This window comes from Rousettus aegyptiacus, unplaced genomic scaffold (genome assembly GCF_014176215.1).
Source record: "Rousettus aegyptiacus isolate mRouAeg1 unplaced genomic scaffold, mRouAeg1.p scaffold_m13_p_11, whole genome shotgun sequence".
Lineage (NCBI taxonomy): Eukaryota > Metazoa > Chordata > Mammalia > Chiroptera > Pteropodidae > Rousettus > Rousettus aegyptiacus.
Window position 1 is genome coordinate 45,506,306 of NW_023416286.1, and position 20,673 is coordinate 45,526,978.

General features: G+C 39.5%; 1 protein-coding gene across 1 annotated transcript; it reads left to right on the plus strand.

The window, feature by feature from the left end:
• Positions 1–648: 648 nt before the first annotated feature.
• CHRNB3 (cholinergic receptor nicotinic beta 3 subunit) lies at positions 649–19,903 on the plus strand. The gene is made up of 6 exons (XM_016127365.2): positions 649–816; positions 9,117–9,268; positions 10,282–10,326; positions 17,210–17,319; positions 17,590–18,472; positions 19,696–19,903. Exons 1-6 carry the CDS (start codon positions 762–764, stop codon positions 19,828–19,830), a joined length of 1,380 nt encoding a protein of 459 aa, XP_015982851.2. The 5' UTR covers positions 649–761; the 3' UTR covers positions 19,831–19,903.
• Positions 19,904–20,673: the final 770 nt, after the last annotated feature.

Sequence of the window (20,673 nt, forward strand, 5' to 3'; positions counted from 1 at the left end):
ATTTACTCAGTTGAATTTTGTTTTTTAACATTAGTATAAAGTATAAAACATAATAATTCGATATTTGTACATATGGCAAAATGATTACCACAATAATTCTACTTAACATCTATTGCTGTAAATAATTACAAACTTTTTAACTTATGATGAGAACTTCTAAGAATCTGTTCTTTTAGCAACTTTCAAATATACAATATAGTTTTACTAAGGTTACCATCTTGTATATTATCTTGACAGGAATTATTTGATAACTGGAAGTTTGTATTTTTTTAGTACCTTGTATTCATATTCTTAAGCTCCAAGTCCAAAACGAAGAGATAACAGAGGAATAATCTGTATGAGAAACTTTTCACTAACTCCCGTGATGTAGACTATAAAATGCAGTTTTTCTCCTTTACACAGACCTCCAACCATAAGAAAAATACCATAGAATATTCGGAAGTTGTCTAGCTTCATCCTTTCTCTATTGCCCTGCATCTCTTTGCAAGAAAGTAAATTAATAAGTCAGGAGTTAGGACCCAGAGATATTGTTTTAGACTTACACGATCTGACAGCTGACTGGAAATCAATGAAGTGTAGTTTAAGAAACATCACACTGATGCGAGATAGTTTGAGACTATTTATCCCACTCCAGGTGTCCACTTTCCCCTCAGGTTTCGCTTCGGACTTTGAGTCACTGCATTTCCTTCCTGAAGCCTCCTTTTCCGATGGAAATACCCTATTGTTAAGAAGGAAGAAAGTATCTTTCTGAAACCGACATCATGATGCCGGCAGATTTTATCCTGGCGCTCCTCGTCCTTGGTGTCACTCCCTCAGGTAAGCTCAGCTTAAACGAAATTAAAACTTCACAACTGCGGAATTCTTTAAGCAAGGAAGGTGACACTATGCTGTTGACAAAGTTAGAATGAGAAAATGTAGTGTATCTTTAGCATAACCTTTAAAATGTGGCTTCCATGAATAATTCTGTGAAGTCTGTATATTGCTAAAGAAATCATATTTATGAATTTCATAATGTCTATGCTTTTTTGCATTATTCCTTTTGAATCATTATGAATTTGGTAGGAAGATACAAAAGCAGGAAAAATGTTATCAAATGCACTGAATGCTACTCAGAGAATTGTTAAAATATTTGGCACAGAAATTTATTCGATCAATACTTTTATATCATATCTACTAATAATCATTACATCTGTGTATAGATACTTTTATCCAATATATCCTCTAGACTTCTATAAACACTTCAATAAATTTACATATGTAAGTATATTTAGCATGTTTGTACATCACAATTAAAAATGTGTATCAAATGTCTATAGACATGTGTGAATTTTATGTGACTGTTACCCACCTGAAAATAGAGGAATTCTTAATAAAGAAGGAAGGCAAATGAAAGGAGAGAGAGGGAAAGAGAGAAGATAAAAGGAAAAAGGAAACTGAAAACTTTAGGAGAAAGTGGTCATTTGCACCTGCCAGTTTTCTGGGTTTTAAAATCATTTCACTTTTTACATAACCAAAGAACAGAAAGCTTTTCCCACTGTGCCAGAAACCAGTTAGAGACAGGAACCAGGTGGTGAGAAAACAGTGTCATTCCATTAGCAACTTGTATCTATTTGTTACTAGCATTTTTGCCACACTTGATTATTGCAGTTTTCAGATGGAGAACCAGAGGCACTGTGATAGATGTGCTCTTCCTGAAATAAATCCTAGATTTAAAAATCATAGAACTGTGAGACACACACACCTGAACATTATCATATCTTCAAAAATGTAGCCTTTACTTATACTGGAGACTCGAAAACAGAGTAATTTCTAAGTGCAGAGAGCATCAAACCCACTTTCAAGTATCACTAAATTTGGTCTCTGCAGAGTCTTAAATGCAATTTGCCAAACATAAAAATAACTTCGGTGTATTTTAGCAGACAATTAGTACACATGTATTTAATGTTTTTTTTTTTTTGCCTTAACTTACTAGAATATTCTATTTACTAAGAAAAAATTGATTCTTATCATTCTTTCTTCAGAGAAATCATCTCACTGGTTAGCAAGGGTGTTTAGCAGAAAACTTCTCGGTTCACCTACGTATCCTGCTCTATGCACAGTAACAGTTATATAAGAAAATTGGAACTGGAGGAGAACTTGGTATTCATTCTCCATTGTGTAGGCTGCAAGAGTTTGGGAGTGTATCCTGAGCTGCATCTGTCGTAGATCTATGATGAATCTGTCATAATGTGTAGTAACTCATATTTGTGAATATTTCTAGATCCATTGAAGTCTATTTCGATTTTTAGATTTATGTCGCCTTTCCTTGATTCCTTTAACTTCTATGCATTATAAAGAAAATGGTTTTCTTTTGCCACATAAAACTACCTTTTTCAAATTACGAGGGGCAACCCCTGATTTGTATATTTCTGGTTTTGGTAAAAAAGGATAAATGTGTATGGCCATGTGACAGCTCCTGTATTGTTAATTCATGCTCTGCGTGTCTGTGTCTGCTCCCAGAAATAGGGACTGTATCTTATTTATCGTCCCGTCACATGATGACACGTGTTTATTCATTTAGTAAATATTTATCGAGGATCTCTTATATCCTAGGGATGGTTCCAGCATGTGGGGTGCCAGAGGGAATGAAACAAGGCCATTCTAATAACCTTTCATGCTAGCAAGAATTCATTAAATATTTATTATTCGATTCCACTCTGTGAGATTGCTCTATGTGTTGACATAAAAGACTACTATACTTACAATATGATTGTTTTGGAAAAAAGGAGGTGATAAGGGAAGATAAAACCAAAATATACCAAAAGGTGTCAAAACAAAAAAGAATGCCTCTCCCAACCATAGCTGCTGAGGTTTGAAATTCCTCAAGTATTTTGTTACTCTCCCAGCTGAGGTCAAGCACCACTGTTGTCTTCAATAAAACCATACATAATCATGGAAAGTTTCATCTATTAAGTCTTCTCAGTTACTTATACCTTAGTGTGAGTGAGTATCAAAATGCTGCTGAAGGTGAGTGTTGCTATGGGGGTAAGGAGAGAGCAGAGGGTCTCAGAGCCTGAAGAAAGGAAAGGAAATCAAGAAGATGATCAAGAAAAATAAAGAGACCAGAAGGTCACGTCGTAGTTTCCAAAGAAAATTTCTTGTCTCAAGCTGGTACTGGGCGCTGCATCCAAGGCTCTCATGATTCCACGTGCCGGGGCTGAGAGATCCCTGACTCCTTACAGGGAGTGAGTCCTGATTAGTCCTTTGACAGCTCTAGTCACCTTCTCCTGGATGCCTTCTCTGTGGCAGTAAATAATCAGCCAGGAGTGAAGGGCTCTTCCCCAATCAGTGATGCACATTAAACTTTAGTACTCTTTTGTATCTTTGGAACAGCAAATCTTTTACATTAATAGGTCACATACTATGGCTGTTTTGTGGACGTAAAGATCCTAGAGGCAGGTGACCTGCAAGTTACAAAGGCCTTACCCGTCACCCACTCCCTATTTCTTTCTTTCTTTCTTTTTTTTTTTTTTTTTTATGGGGTAAAATGCCTTGCTTAAAATCACATGGCTTAGAATTAGGACCAGAACTCATATCTCTGAATTTGAGTCCAGAGCCTCTCAATATTAAATAAATATTTGCTGGATTCTCATTCTAACGAATGACAAGTTTGGCAACAGACTCAGTATCCTGAGCCAAGAGTCGCGTGCCCTCCTGGAGCACTTTTCCAGCCTGAGTTTCACACGGAGGAGATAACTGGAATCAGGCAGGGCACTCTCCATCTCTGTCTGTCCGAATCGCTTACATGTTCTCTCTCTGCTTCTCCCTCTTCTTGCCCTCTACCTCTGGAGTTGTCTGTCTAGTCTCAAGGGAAATATTTTGACAAAGAAAAATGAGACAAAAAATAATCAGCGGGGCGGGGGGTGGGGAGCTGGAGTTTAAGTGAGAAACAAATTTTTTTTAACCAAAAGAAATGGTGAAAAGCTTTAACAGGCAGGCAGCACACATCCTCTGATGCGTGGGTGTTGGGGGTGGGGAATGTGTGCAAAGCAGGACTCAAAGCAAAGAAATTTGGGAAGATCACGGTCAGGTCTGAAGCAGAATTGCTCTCTCACTGTAAAGCGTTGGCTGTCCACCTCCAAGGAGAGTGACCACGGAGTAGTTCCCATCAAGAGTCCCCAACCCCCACCCTAGGCAAAGCAGTCTGCCGGATGCCAACTGCAGCAGAGGGAGATTCAAGTAGGATTACAAAACACCATCGCCAGGGCTGAATCTCTCCCTAAGACCAAACAAATATTATCTGTGACCTGGTTTAAAAATGTCATACTTCCCAGGAATAGATTGCTTTAAACAACGGTAAAGTATTTTGGAAAATACAATGCTAAAAACAACACAACAACAAAAATAGCAGTAACAACAAACATATGTTCTCAGAAGTGAATCGTTGAAATTATTTCTATGTGGCAGTAAGGAGACCATAGTGGAGGAAACAGTCTTTTGCCTCATTAATCCTCAATGAATCTCATGGGCTGGCGGGAAAACCTTTGACTTGGGAGTCAGAAGACCACATCTGCCACTTCCTAACTGGGTGACCCTGGGCAAGCCACTTTCCCCCCTCGATACCCCAGGATCTTCACCTGCTCAGTGAGAGACTTAGATGATCTTGAAGGTCCTTCCCAGCTCCATTACCTTTGCTTCTTTGTCATTTCCCTTTTCCTTCCTCTTTAGTTAATGCTGGAATTATCTATGAATACAAATGCTCTCCTATCCCTCCCCTTCAGGAAGCCGACTTTGAGAATCACAAGCACCCGCACTGGGGGTGGGGCCGGAGCGGGGAGTGTCACTCATCCTCTAAGAGCAGTTTCCTGACTTGCCAATGAAACGTTGAGATGTTTCTTAGACTATTGGTCTTGACTAATTAATTTAAAATATAAGCCCCTTTGCAAAAATCTGGTTTACACCTATCTTTTCAGATATCCATTTATTCTATAAAACTGGGACCCTCTGTCCTGGAAACCCCGAATATATCTGTAGTTCTACATCCTCTGGGTTCACTCTGCCTCCTTCCCCTGTGCACAGAAAGTGCGTTATGGCCTTTTGTGTAATTATGCATTAATTTGTTCATTCACCAAATGTCATCAAATATTTATTGAGGCTCTGGCCTCAAAGAATCAATGGTAGAAGCAAAAAGAACAACCAGAAATATTTCCAGGCCTGTGCTCTATGTCTACTCCAATAACATCAAGGACTTGGGCTTCTATTTTGGGAAGGTTAAGGAAGCTTGAAGATATTAGGCAGGAAGCATTAAACCTTTGGTCTATCTCTCTCTCTCTTTTTTTTAAATAAGGTCTGTTTTGGTTAATACAGATTTGTAGTTGTTAGCTCAGGCTGCCATAACAAAAGACGATACTACAGATGGGGTGGCTTAACGAAAATTTATTTTCTCAAAGTTCTGGAGGCCAGAAATCCATAATCAAGGTGCCAAAAAATTCCATTTCCAGTGAGAACTCTTCCTAGCTTGTAAATAGCTGCCTTCTGGCTGTGTCCTCAAGTGGCTATTTCTCAGTGCTTGTGTGGAGAGAGATCCCGGTGTCTCTTCCTCTTCTTAGGAAGACACCAATCCTGTCTGGTTAGGATCCCACCCTGATGACCTCACTTAGCTTTAATGACTTCCTTATGGGCCCTTTCTCCAAATACAATCACATTGGGGGTTAGGGCTTCAAAATACGAATTCGAAGGGACACATTCAGCCCATAATGTTCAATACGGATTTATGCTTTTTCTTCCTTGATTCAGCAGCTCACCCTCTGACATTGGCAACATGGATTGAAACACATACAGGTCCTAAAAGGGCTGATCTGCTCGTTTCCCTTTAGATCCTAGTGAAGAATGGGATCCAACTATCCTCACAGAGGCCATGGCTTTGGGAGTGGCAAATGGTGGGAATGTCAAGCTCCTAATACGTAATTCCACTTTCCTTCAAAATGACAGTAAAATTTTCCTTCCAGGAAAAGAAGTTTAAAAGTACAGTCGCTGCTCTTCTTACAATCCCTTTCATGTCCAAAATTATAATAACTCAGGGTTGCCTGAGCTAAGAAGCGCGCGTGTGTGTGTGCGTGTGTGTGTGTGTGCGTGCGTGCGTGTGTGTGTGTGTGTGTGTGTGTGTGTGTGTGTTGGTTGGTTCAGACATGATTCAGTGTTCTCAGCCTCCCTGGAACGTGTCTATCTGTTGTGAGATGGTGTTTTAAGTAATGTGTACTCATTGGGCTGAACTGGGACACAAGGACTCTCAGGGAGAGTCAGTAACCTGGCACTCTCGGCAGCTGGGACTGCACTCAGATGCACGTAACAGTGGCTACAGCAGCTTAGCCAACTAGGGAGATTGTTTTTCTCACACACCACAAAATTTGGAGGCAGGCTGTCTGGGGCTGGTATGGTAGTCTTGTAATACTAACAGGGACCCTGGTTCTGTCTGTCTTTCTATTCCGCCATCTTATGTGTGTAGCTTTCATCAGGCTTGCTTGCATACTTGAGTGGCCAAATCTTTAGATAGCGCATCCAAATTCTAGGCAGGAAGAAGAAAGGGCAAACGGTAAAAGATAAAAGGTGAAAAGGCGCGTATCAGATTGAGCCCATCCTCTTCAACAATACTTCCAGTAAACATCACTTAGTGGCTTCTGTTAGTATTTTAATTGGCCACACATGTATCACATGGACATTCCTAGCTGTAAGGGAGCCTGAGAGGGAAACATTTTAAGTTGGCAACATGCAATCCTGAATAAATTTAGCATCTGTTGCAAGGAAGAAAGAGCAAATGGCTGTTGGGCAGGGAACTAGCGGTGTCTGCCACAACAATATTCTCCTCCTTAGAGGAGGGGGTTGCCTGCACAGGGAAGGCCAGAGAAGGAAGACAGCCGTGGCCTCCCTGCTACTCTCCTCTCCCAAACAATTCAGCTCCAGCCCAAATGCTCCAAGCACCACTTGGCAGACAAAAGCCAAGCAGCTAACTGCATTGCTGCTCAAGTGCTCCATAGCTTAGCAGCTACTGTGTCCCGTGCACTGCCCTCGGAGCTGGTGAGAAAGCAGTGAAGAAGGCTTCCTCGAGCTGGCATTTTCTAGTGGGGCAGACAGACAATAAAGAAGTAAACACAATCTGATCAAGTGCTCTGATGCAAGATGAGGTACCATAAGGAGAGAGAGTGTGGGAAGACATTTTTAGATCATATAGCCTGGAATGACCTCTTCAAGGAGTTATCATTTGAGCAAAGAGGGACAAAGTGAAGGAATGAGCATGCGGCAAGAGCCTTCCCAGAGTGGAAGCATACTGGGCTGTTCTGGAAACAGCAGGTGAGCCTGAGGCACTGAAGGAGGGGTAGGTGCGGGGTGGCGAAGGGCAGGCGGCCACATAGGAAACCGTGACGAGAACTTGCGATGTTTTTTCTAAGGTTGATGAGAAGCTATTTGGAGGGCTGGAGCAGAGAATTGCTTTTAAGAGTTGGCTCTAGCTGCTGGGTGGATGATGGACTGTGAAAGGGGCAATAGGTGAAGAAATTGGGAAGCAGCACACGAATTTAAGAGATAGATGATGGAGTTTGTGATGGGATGGTACCAGGGGAGACGATGGAAGGCATGCAGAGTTGTGACATATTTTGAAGGAAGTTAAGACCAGATGTGAGGTAGGGAGATTCTTGAAGTTCAGACTGAGGAATTGAACACCCTTCCCCTCAAAAGCCTTCGGAGAATTTTAATTCCCTTCCTCCCCCTCCACTTCCAGTAAGGTTTTAGGGCCTTTCCAGAGTGCTGCCCTGGCAGCCACTCAGCCGACCTGCTCCTTAAAACAGCTCTGCTTGCTCAGAATAATTGAAGCATCAAAGTGTGAGAACCATTAGCTTTCTGAATAAATAAGCTCAAATGTAAGGTTAAGTCTCTCTCTATCACTCATTTGCATTTCACTATGCTTTCTGAAACGGAAGGTGAATGGGTGGCGTCAGACAGGGCAAGTAGCCTGTCTTATCCACACCTTTGTGCACCCCAGGAGTGTTAGGTGTGCATTTCGAATTGCTACTTCCTTAGTAAAGTGAAAGTCTCACGTATGTACAGAGAATGTGTGCCGTCATGCATTTCTTCTCGCCAAGATCTTAGGGTTTTGATCCGGTGAACTTGGAGGGTATCTTGCATTTGATCATTGCCCGTCCTGTGTGTCGTTCGGTGAGAAAAAAAGGTTTTGTATGGTAAAGCATACCGTGCAGAATGAGTTGCCGTAGTATATTAACAGGGTGCAGAATATACGAAGGGAGGGGCTATATTTAAAAAAAAAAAAAACAATAACAAAGAGCTTCCTTGTTTTAAATTTGATAGCATAGCATGGAAAGAAACAAAAAATGTATCCTTAGACTGCATTCCTGAACCATTTCCTCAGCCTGAGGTTTAAAGTTCGAGCTCGGGGTATTTCTTGGCTCTCACATATTTAGGGGCGGAGGAGTGTAAGAACCTGGTTGTTGACCAGAGAAGGCCCTCGCAAGGGACGACTTCCTCAGGAGGAAGGCACGAGGACACTGCAGGACACGTGGCAAGGATTCGGCGGATATGCCGAACGCATGGAAAATCGCCCTGACGTGTTCCCTGCGTTGGTTCGTTCATACAGATATAAAATGAGCACCTGCTGTGGGCCAGGCATTGTTCCAGGTTCTAAATAAACGCCATCAAATAATACCGTGCCTGTCATCCTGGAGCCCAAAGGAAGGACAAACAGTGACAAATACACAACAAATTATGATAAGGTTTATGAAGGAGCCAAAGAGGTGCTGTGATGGATACTAAATTATGCCTGGAAGGGGGTGGTCTCTCAAGTGAGATGGGAGGTAGAGAGTAAGGGTGTGGCTGTAGGTGATCCTTTGGGGTCAAGGAGTTGACCTCATGATGAGAAAATCCCATGAGAGTAAAAGTTTGGATAAAGAATAATCTACCTTTAGCTTTGTGTTTTGGGCATGGAGAATAGTTAAAGAGAACCCCTGTACCCTCAAAACTGACTTTGCTGAATTAGGCAGTTTAGAATTATATGGAGGTCCAGGCCACAGGATGCAAAAGCAGCCGTTATTTCTCTCCTGTTAATTCAGATTCCCTCATGATTCTTACAGCTGCTGCGGAGCTCAGCTCAATAGCCGAGAATGAAGATGCTCTCCTCAGACATTTATTCCAAGGTTATCAGAAATGGGTTCGCCCTGTATTAAATTCTAATGACACCATAAAAGTATTCTTTGGATTGAAAATATCTCAGCTCGTGGATGTGGTGAGTAATCCTTGGCACTACGCTGAAAAGAACATGCATTCCTTAAACTGTTTGCGAGTAAAAGTTTTATTTTGTTTTCTTCCCCATGTCTGCCTTTCAGTTTTAAAAATAACTTACTGTGAGAGAAAATCTGCCCCAAGAAGCTAGTGAAATGACCCGAGGAAAGGATGAGAAGTGTCATGGAGTACATTTTTATTGCAACACTGTTAGTGTAGAACCTTTTTGCTGGAGGGTGAATATGGTTGCTAGGACTGGCATTGCCCCTGGCAGGTTTGCTATACCCAGCAAGGGCACCCAGGGTGAGGAGAAAAGGGAGAACTGAGCCCAGGGCTGATCCAGCTATGGGAGGGCTGGCAGGGGTGACTGTAGGGAGAGAGGGCAGCACCAGAGTGAATGCCTGGGTGACCCCATCGTTGTCCTGGATCCTTTTGGGTCCCCATACCTTTCCCTGACCTCACCCATACTTTAACATTCTCTGTTAATTTTCTTGCTGGTCCGTTGCTTCTGCCGTGATTGCGTTCCTGGAAAATCAGTGACCTGTAAGAACCCAAATTCTGTAAAATCATCCTGCCGTGGTCCTCATGGTCCCAGAAAAATCCTTCCACGTTGCTCAAATCCCTACCCCACCACACATGCACACACACTCACCCACCCCAGCTGACTCAACATCCCAGGATTTCTCCTAGAAAATCGTGCAAAGCATCTCCAGTTTACTTAGTATTTCACCCTAGTTTGCACCCTCAAAGTGCTTTCTTGGTTATGTAACTTTATATAAATATCACCACGATGATCTGCTACAGGCTTGAATTATTATTTTTTATTTTAAGCAAAGTATGAATAATATTTAGAATCCCATGCCATTTAACTGTTCTTAAGTTGAGAATCCTTTACACTTTGAATACCTCAAAGGTAAGACTCAGAGAGGTCTTTCTGACCAAAAAAAAAAAAAAAAATTTCCAAAACACCACTTATCTTAAGTTGAATTTATATCTTTTTAATTGTTATTTTCTTAGGATGAAAAGAACCAGCTGATGACAACAAATGTGTGGCTCAAACAGGTAAATGTAAAGCCAAGGATTGTATCTCTCACCTTAGTTATTTCTGTTCTTTTCTATTTATAAAGGCTCCTATTTGAAAACGAATTATTTCGGAGAACACATTGGGATCCTTAGGGAGATATGTGGTCATATTGGGTCTATTATTTCTGTTTTATTTTCCAAGAGTCAGATAGCAGGTCATGGAGGTCCACAGGCGTGCCTTGTTCTGTATTGTTGCTCTGGAGTGGACTGTCCACGGGGCAGGTGAGAGGGTGTCTCTGACAGTGAGGTGTGGGCGCCAGTCCCAAAGCTACTTGGAGAAAAGGAGGGAAAGGCTCCAGGGTACAACTTTTTCCTCTTAACAGTACTGCAACTGGATGAGAAAATCAGTGATGTTCAGTTCTCCCTCACCCCACTGGCCCTCTGCAAGAATATACATTCCCTTTGCAGGGGAAAGAAGAAAAATGTATTTCCTTTAAAGTGTAAATAGGCAGAGGAAGTCAAGAAAAAGAAAACAAAAACCAAAAAACCTCTCACTGCTTCACAAACAACTCCTCCTCCAATTGCTCCTTGGGATTAAGCTCGTGTTAGTCTCTTGCAGTGATCCGGGAACCTATGGTCTGTGATACTGAGACAATAGGTGCTTTTCACTTTCTTGAGATTTTGAAAACAAGAAATCATTTCAGCCAAAGAGAACAAGGTTAGACGTGAAGGGAAGAAGCCATGGGCTCCTCGGGCCTTAACTAAAGCTTTTAACTCCCAGCAAAGTTATGCCACCAGAATCATAGAGGCCTTGTGAATGCCTCTAGGTCAAGATAGAATCAAAACGTAAAATTCTCCAACACCAAAACAGAACAAGAGAAATCTGCAGGAGCAGGGTAGTCTGACACTCGGAAAAGCCAGACTGCTGACGTAGGTTCTCATTTCATCGAAGTGATGAAAATAATAGACTTTCATTGCATTCAGTCTGCAAAGAGTTGTCAAATCTTTCATCTTGTTTAATTTCTTAGTCATTCTGGATTAGAGATAGAAAAGTCTAGTAACCCATCTGGATGGAATCTGATTTCTCAGGTTCTGGCCTCCTCTGCCACATCCAGCCTTGGCACTAAACATCCAGACCTGTTTTTAAATTATAGGAGGAGCCAAAGTAGGGAAACAGCCGTGTATTTCATAGAACCGCAGAGAATATTATCAACGCTGCTCTACTCACACAGATTGGATTTGGGATGGGAATGTCACAATAGGTATTAGTCAATAAGTGCTATATTATGGCACAAGCAATATGGAAGCAGGAAAACAGGATGAATTCTATGGCATGGGTGGCAGGCAGGGAAGACTTCATGGAATAGGAAGCATTTAAATTTCACGATGATGTTAATTTATACTTCAGCTATTTAAAACTAAAAAGGTGAAAGAAAGTTAAAAGATAAAAGAACATGGATGATAAAAACACAATAAAATGGATGCTTAAAAAAAGCTGTGTTTTACACAGATCTCAATTTCATAGCAGCTAATAAATGCCTAAGATTTTTTGAGCACTTACTAAGTGTTTAGACTCTATGCAGAGTGTTTCATGGGAATGGACTCATTTCATTCTCAAGTCACATTATAAAGTAAGTTATATTATTATTTGCACTTTGGAGATGATAAAACTGAGGATCGGAGAACTGAAATGACTTGTCCAACGTTGCACACTGTTAAGGGAAGTTTGGCTTATGTGAAGAAAACTTTTCCTTTTCAGACTGGAGCAAGCTGATGGGAGATGTCCAATTCTCCTCTCAGTATTGTTTCTGTATAGCCTGCTTCCTAACCCCGATCTTCTAAGGTTTTGATTCCTCATCTTGTGGAACCTCTCATAAAGTTGGTCTAGAAAGAGATTTGGAGAGAATGCAGTGAAGATTCACTCTATTTTCCATTCATTCTAAGGAGTTATTGAGAGCCTACTAAGTGCCTGCCAGATCCTGGATATACAAAGAGTAAAACAAAATCCTGCCTTCAAGGAAAAGATATAATGTCAATTGCATAAAAAATAACTACTGTAATATAATAAACACCTTAAACAAAATATACATAAGGTACTGAGTTGCTACAAAAAAGTAAATGAGACAAGAGAAAATCAGGAAAACCTTCCAGGGGGAGGAGATATTTAAATTGGGTCTTACAGAATCAACAGAGGCTGTGCAAACCAAAAAATGAAGTTATGAATGTATAGAATTCCCAGTAACATGACTTCTCAAAGCTCTCATACCAGAACAAACCTATGGGAAACTCCAATCAGCCTGTATAACTCGTCAAAATAAGAGTAAAATGATCACAACCACCTCTTTTCTCATTTCCCTCCCAGACACTGAAAAATGCTCCCTAATTTATATATACAGAGAGAATAAATTTCCACCTACACGGAACAAAAGTATGTTCCATGGTAGCATACACAACTGAGATGCTTGGGTGTTTGTTTTGTTTTGTTTTGTTTTTTACCCAATTTTGCGGTCGTATTGTCTATTTCCGTAGTTCTCCTTTGTCATATTTAGACATTCCTTTTTAATATTCTCAACCAAAGACATTTATCAAGTATAAATTTAGTGACGTCCTGAGAAAGTCCTCTATATGGAGCTATTTTTATTTTATCGATTTTATTTTGCAAACTCATTTGTCTTCCTCCTTTGTACTTCCTGAGAGTAATCAAAACCCTATAAATCATAAATAGATTATTAACGTAGAGTAACTAAAACTTCAGGAGAAGGTACTCAATGCTCTCAGCCGCTCAGATTGTTTTGTCATATTCAAGACTAGGAAACTGCATTGCAAGCACCTTAAAGGTCATGGGAAATGAAACTGATCTTTCATTAATGACCCAGAGTTGGACCCTTGCCAGATGTTATCATGTGGATAATTACTATGACAACAAATGTCAAATTTCTTCCTTTAATAACCATTTACAGAGTAAGTGCACCTACTCTGCCCCAGGCACTGTGTAAGGCATTGGACTAGGCACTGTTAGGTGTAAACACCGATAAGACAATAAGATGCTAAGTGAGCCAGTTTCACTGTCTCTGAGAGCAGTTTGCTTTCCTCTCCCCATGACAATCCTGAGGAAAATAAAGGTGCCTGAATGTCTGCCAAGGCCCACATCTGAAACTAGTGCTGTTCCTCCAACAGCCGATTTCTGTTTTAGATCAACAAAAAGTTCAGCATACATAATGAAGTTCTCATTGGATAGATCTCTGGAGCTGGTTTTAGAGGATAAATAAAAGAACCTCCTAAGGAAGGGACAGCCTTGCTGTAAAGGTCTGGGTGAGCTCCCCAAAGCCTAATTACCCTGTACAACCTGCAGTGACACAAGCCCGTGAATTTTTCGCAGACCTTTACTCACCATCTTATTTTTCTGCCTTTTCTACAACTTCACTCTGACCTTAGCAAAGGAGGCCAGTTTGGTCTCTGATTCAAGCAGACCCTGAGTAAGAATTGAGCAGAGTGAGTTAGTCAAAAAGGCCTGCTACGTAAACTTGGGCAAGTCATTTCACCTCTGTTACTCTCAATCTCTTCATCTATAAAATAGAAGCAATGCCTAGCTCACAGTGTTGTTGGGAGATTAAACAAGATCATGTGTGTGAATGTGACTTGTGCATTATCTGGCATGTAGTAGGGACTTAATAAATGTCATTTCCTGGTGCCACCTTTATAGACTTTCTCATCCTTAATGATAAATCCCATCTCTTAGCACTGGCAACTCATGGATCTAATGGGAATATCAGACATATAATATGTCATGTTGCTACCTGTGAGATTAAAATAAATCAACATTAATTTGGTTTTAACAATTTCTCATCTGGCCTTAAGATAACTGAAGTTCCCAGGGATGTCCCAGAGGCTGTGAATCAAAACAATAGCAAGGTATATTTGTTCCATACTATCTATTGGTTTTAATATTAAACTAAGATTAATTTGAAGAATTTATTTATAGTAAAAAAGTCTTATGATTGGGTTTAAATGAAATTTGGTTCTGAATTGTAATAACTAGACATTTATGAGTGATATTTCAGGTAATCTATGTAAGAAAAGACAATTTTAAAGGAATATATATGGCATGGATTTGAAATTGCATTTTTCAGAATTAAGAAACCTAGACTTGGAGTGCTTTCCCATTCTTTTCTTAGTCGTAGATTAACCTTGACATTTGGCCCTGACATACCCTGTGCTCTTCTGTTTCCTGCTGTCACACCCCTCTCCACCTGGGAGCTGCTGCAAAGTGGAGCTGATATTTGTAAAGGGCTTTGAGAGTTTTGGCTAGCACACGCTACACGGATTCTGGATATGATTCCTAACCTCTTACTCATTTATGCCTTCGCATATTTCTGCCTTCCATCCACAGCAGATCTCCTTGCTCCATGCCACCTCCCACTGCTCCCTTTTAACCTTCATGTCTCAGTTTAAATGTCGTTTCCTCAAAACTGCCTTCTTTTTCCATAACACTCTTCTGTATCATTATACCCAAACCGCCTCGCCACTTCCTAGCAAGGACCACAGGTGTAGTTGTTATTTGTTTGTTAGTTTACTTGTTTATTGTCTGAGGCAACTCCAGGCTAGGAGTAGGTTTTATCCAGAATATATAAAGAACTTTAAAAATTCGATAATAAGAAAACTAACAACCCAATTAAAAATATGCAAAGATTTAACAGCCACTTCACCAAAAAAGATATATGGATGGCAGGTAAGCACGTGAAAAGATGCTCAACATCATTAGTCATTAGGAAAATGCATATTAAAAACCATAGCGAGATAACCACTTTATAACTATTATAATGTAGTTAAAAATGCGACAATACCAGGTAGCAGAGAAGATATCAAACAACTGAAACTCTCATCCATTGCCGTTTAGAATGTAAAATGCCACAGACACTCTGGAATGCAGTTTGGCAGTTTCATATAAAGTTAAACATATACTCACCATATGACCTAACTATCTCACTCCTACTTATTTTCCCAAGAGGAAAAAAAAAATGTTTTTTATCCAAAATATGGTACAAAATGTTAATCGTGGCTTTATTTATAACAATTAAAAACTGGAAAGAATCCAAATATTTTACCTGGCAAATGAATAAACTGTGGTATAGTTATACAATGGAATATTAGTCACTAATAAAAATGAACAAACTACTGATACAACGATAAAAGAATCCAAAATCCATAAGATAAATGGAAGAAATCATGATCGAAAGGCTATCATCTACTGTATGATTCCATCTATACGACATTCTAGAAAATGTGGAAAATAGATTAACGGTTGCCAGGAGTTGAAGTTGCGGGAGGGGTTGATTACAAATGGCAAATTTTAGTGGCAGCAGAGTTGTTCTGGTATCTTGATGGTGTTAGTGATGATACAACTGCTTGCATATAGGGCTGTACACAAAAAGAGTGGATTTAATGTGAGTAAATTATGAAACATAAGTGAAGCGAAAGTAAAACAAAAAGTGCTTCTCTGAGGTCCCTTCAGCATTTCTGACATTCAGACCTGCTGCTGATAGCAAAAGTCTCCTTAGTAGGAGACAAATTATTCATAGGAAGAAAATTATGTTCACTTTTCAAAATAGGCAGAGGAAGAGGGGAAAAAAGAGAGAGAGAGAGAGAGAGAGAGAGAGAGAGAGAGAGAGAGAGAGAGAGAAGCTTGTGAGTACCAAGTAAATGTGGTAAATACTTTATTAGTTTGGGCTCTTAAACTGCCAGCCTTCATATACATGGTTTTCCATAAATAGTCATGCAATTTTTTATTCTTTAGATTGTACCTTTTTAAATACGCTTATCTTTTAGCCTTTGTTTTTCAAGGATCGAGCTTCACGAATATTGTCTAAAATAGATAATGTCTTATCTAGAGTGTATAGTTCGCTCATTTCTCAGGCATCATGCATATTTTAATATTTTACCATCTAGTAAAGTCATCCATCATCTGACTTCTGATTTTTTAATGACACAGTTGGCATCACTAGATTCCAGGAAGCCTCATACTGGGCATACCCTTCCGACTTTCTGAAATGTCATTCAATATTATCCTACATCATTATTCAACTGTCCACATGAGGGACAGTGGAATAGAAGAATTTAATTTTCAGGTCAGATTTCATAAGATGCTGGATCCAAAATCTTTTTAAGAGCGTCTACTTCTACTATAATTGGGTCATCCATACATCATCCTTTTAAGCTTCATAATCCAATCAATTAATGGTAGGGTTTGTTCATCTGGATCCATCAGCCCCTAAATGATTTCATTCTGTTATGAAGAAAAATATGTAAGCACCTAGAAGCTAATAATATTAGGAATATAATTTAAAACCGGTGCTTACAAAATAAATTCAGATTATAACTTAAAAAATTCTTGGAAAGTATTTTTTTCATTGGATAAAAGTTATAATATCATTAGGAGTAGTCAGCAGATACTGGGTATTTTATATTAATATACTGGTGGATGTTTGTTCAGGACTCTTAAATGATATTCAAAATAATTTGTACCCTTTATCATAAGATTAAAATATCACTAGGCCAAGTCTCCCAGAATAAACTGAGTTAGATCTATCATTCATTGTTTTTTTGTTTTTTTAAGAGAAAATAGGCTGAAAAAATTTATTATGAATCAGTGGTGTTTGTTGCTGAGTCTCTTCATTGTGATGTAGATGTGGCAATTTTGGAAATCCCAGGTAGGACAGGTGTGAGGGCCTGGGCAAGAACAGAGACCAGGCTGGCTCAAGCTGTATATTTTGAACTACCACAGATCGGGCCATAAGCTCTAAAGCAGATGAATTTCCCTTTTTAAATAAAACACTGAATTAGAGGATTAACATAAACTTAAAGATTCCAAAGTCTAATACATTGAATGTTCAGAATAAAATTACAGTATACCAATTTTGTGCAGGAATGGACAGACCACAAATTACGCTGGAATCCTGATGAATATGGTGGAATTCATTCAATTAAAGTTCCATCGGAAGCTCTCTGGCTTCCTGACATAGTTCTCTTCGAAAAGTAAGTATCACAGAAGAAAAGGACATTGGGCGGATTAGGACTAGAAATAGAAAAGCTTGGCTTTGGTAACATAATTAAGAAAAATGTACAACCTTAAGTAAGGAGAGAATTATTCCTCTTTAAAATATTGTTTGACACCGTAGTAGGAAAGTAATAAAATGCAAATAGTACAGAGCTAAAAACAAACAAACAAACAAACAAACTCTCCAAAACCTAACTAATAAGTAAAGTTTTCAACTAACCATTAAAGTGAAACTCCTTTTGCTACAGTGCTGATGGACGTTTCGAAGGCTCCCTCATGACCAAAGTCATAGTGAAATCTAATGGAACCGTCATTTGGACCCCTCCTGCCAGTTATAAAAGTTCATGCACCATGGATGTCACGTTTTTCCCATTTGACCGGCAGAACTGCTCCATGAAGTTCGGGTCCTGGACTTACGATGGTACCATGGTTGACCTCGTTTTGATAAATGAAAATGTCGACAGAAAAGACTTCTTTGATAATGGAGAATGGGAAATATTAAATGCAAAAGGGATGAAGGGAAACAGAAGAGATGGCTTATATTCGTATCCATTCATCACTTACTCCTTTGTCCTGCGACGCCTGCCTCTGTTCTACACTCTGTTCCTGATAATCCCCTGCCTGGGGCTCTCTTTTCTAACAGTTCTTGTGTTCTACTTACCTTCCGATGAAGGAGAAAAACTTTCCTTATCAACATCTGTTTTGGTTTCCTTGACAGTTTTTCTTTTAGTAATTGAGGAAATAATCCCATCTTCTTCAAAGGTCATTCCTCTCATTGGAGAGTACCTTTTGTTCATTATGATTTTTGTTACTCTATCGATTATTGTTACTGTGTTTGTCATTAATGTTCACCACAGATCTTCTTCAACTTACCATCCCATGGCCCCTTGGGTTAAGAGGCTATTTCTGCAAAAACTTCCTAAATTACTTTGCATGAAGGACCACGTGGATCGCTACTCTTTCTCTGATAAAGATGAGATTAAGCCAGTAGTGAAAGGTAAAGTCCTAGAAAAAAAGAAACAACAACAGATTAGTGATGGAGAAAAAGTTCTGGTTGCTTTCTTGGAAAAGGCTGCTGATTCCATTAGATACATCTCACAGCATGTGAAGAAAGAACATTTTATCAGCCAGGTGAGTAAACTCATATTCGTAATAATGCCACTGCAGAGTGCAAGAACAAATATTTTCATATCTATTTGCAACAAAATGCTGCCATTGTTTAAAATGTCACATTATTAGCAATCTGCTTTGCATATATAAAATTTAAAACAAGCACTGACATAAATTAGGGATTTTGGTATGAATTTTTAGGAAGAAGTTCACAAAAACAGAATAAGCAAAAGTGAAGCAACTATAAAGTACAATTCCTTGTGATTAGACTTAATTTTATTTAAAATAATTTAATTCTATATTTTAAATTGGTTATTCTGGTCTCTGGTAATTTATCCCTTCTTTTTTGTGGGTTGTGGATATTTCTATCTCTATCCGTAGTATTTGGAAATAAAGAAACAAAGAATCAGATATTTAACTTTATATTAAAATACAGTTTTACAACAAAGGGTGTATGTAGTTATTTAGCTTACAGATTAAAAAAAAGCTGTGGCAAGAGTGTAAATTTCAGACTCAAAATAGTCCTAGACTCAGATCCTATCCATATTCTACATGACTTGAGACATGGTACAAGATCCCCATGTAGTAGAAATAGGACATTTATTTTTCTTTGAAAGGTGAAACTAGCCCCTGTCCTTCGGACTTCCCTAGCCTCGCTGCCTGTTCTTGCTCCGACCTTGCCCTTTGAGGCTTGTTGCTCATTCCCCTCACCTTCCTTTCCTACAAAGGGACTTAGTCTCCTCTCTCCCTTATAACTTGCTGTCATCTCCTGGTCAGTTCTCCTCTGCGGTGTCCATCATTCTGGAGCTGTAGCAGCCGTATGCCCATGAGGAGTGGAAGAAAAGACGACTTGTGATATTGGGGCATTACAATTCTTAATTTATAAATTTGTGAGTCATTTCATATGTATTATCAGGAAACATTATACTAAGAGGTACTGGCTTTTTTTAATGTAAAAATCAGGCTTTCCCCATTTTAATCAGTAATGTTTACAAAAGCTTAAATGATTCTATCATTTCTATTTTACATCTCCAATGTCAATGAACATTCACAGGCCGTTTTGGTGGGGGCACTTTTAGTGGTTATGGGGAAGAATCTGAGCCTATATTGCAGGCAATATGTTAGGTATGTTTTGAAAACTGATGTGTTATAAATCTGAATATTACTCTTTTTAAATCCCTTGAAATGAACTCAGAATAGTTGCCCAGCACCTTGAATGGAAGGCATCTTTTTCTCTTTTGCAGGTAGTACAAGACTGGAAATTTGTAGCTCAGGTTCTCGACCGCATCTTCTTGTGGCTCTTTCTGATAGTGTCAGTTACAGGCTCAGTTCTGATTTTTACCCCAGCTTTGAAGATGTGGCTACACAGTTATCACTAGGAATAAGTCTCCAGCGCAATCTGAAATATATTCCATAAAGACAAAATTACACCTTAGAACTGATATCCAGCTAGTGTGTGTGTGTGTGTGTGTGTGTGTGTATATATATATATATATATATATAGCCTGTGCTTGTTGGAAAAGTCTGTGCTATCCTCATGGAAATCGAACCTTGGTAAATGTGGTTTGTCCACAGTAAATTCATGGTTGCCTTGGCTTCCATAGACATTCAGGGAGCAGTCATATGCTAAGGCTTGAGGTCACAAGCCAGGACACACAAGGACTGTTGCTGGTTGGTGAGCTGATGCTCCCGGAAGCTGGACTACGGCCTTACTAAGGAGGCCCACCGAGAATTTAAGGATGTCTCCACGTGAAGCTATTTGTCTGGTCAGGACCTGGGTCTCCTGTATCTACGAGTGTCCTTAGTGCTTTGTCCAAGTTGGGCAATGGGGCTGCGTGTTGTACTTCTCTATCAGTGTGGATGAACAAATCTCAAGAACCATTTGGGGAATTACACAGGTATGACTGCACCTGGCACAGCATAATCATTATTATGAAGATTCCAAGATGCCACCAGTCGACTAAAATCCCCCCCCAACATGGCATTTGTTCAAAATGGTCTCCCGTGGATGTGGCAAGCCTCTAAGGCAGGTGTTATTCATGGTTTATTCATAACATTGAAAAGATTTTCAGATGGTGAAACTAGAACCTACTGTGAGTTGGGACTTGTTTTAAGGTCGTATCAAAAGAACTTGCAATAGAAACAATGTTGTCTGCTACCAGAAGTGCAGTTATTAATACCCATTATCTCTTTCTTGAAGTACCTGTACGGAACATTCTCTG

Coding starts and splice junctions, on each gene's coding strand:
- CHRNB3 (XM_016127365.2), top strand. CDS start 762: ATGATGCCGGCAGATTTTATCCTGGCGCTCCTCGTCCTTGGTGTCACT. Junction 9,269..10,281: donor TATCTCAGCTCGTGGATGTG/GTGAGTAATCCT, acceptor TTATTTTCTTAG/GATGAAAAGAACCAGCTGAT. Junction 17,320..17,589: donor GACATAGTTCTCTTCGAAAA/GTAAGTATCACA, acceptor CTTTTGCTACAG/TGCTGATGGACGTTTCGAAG.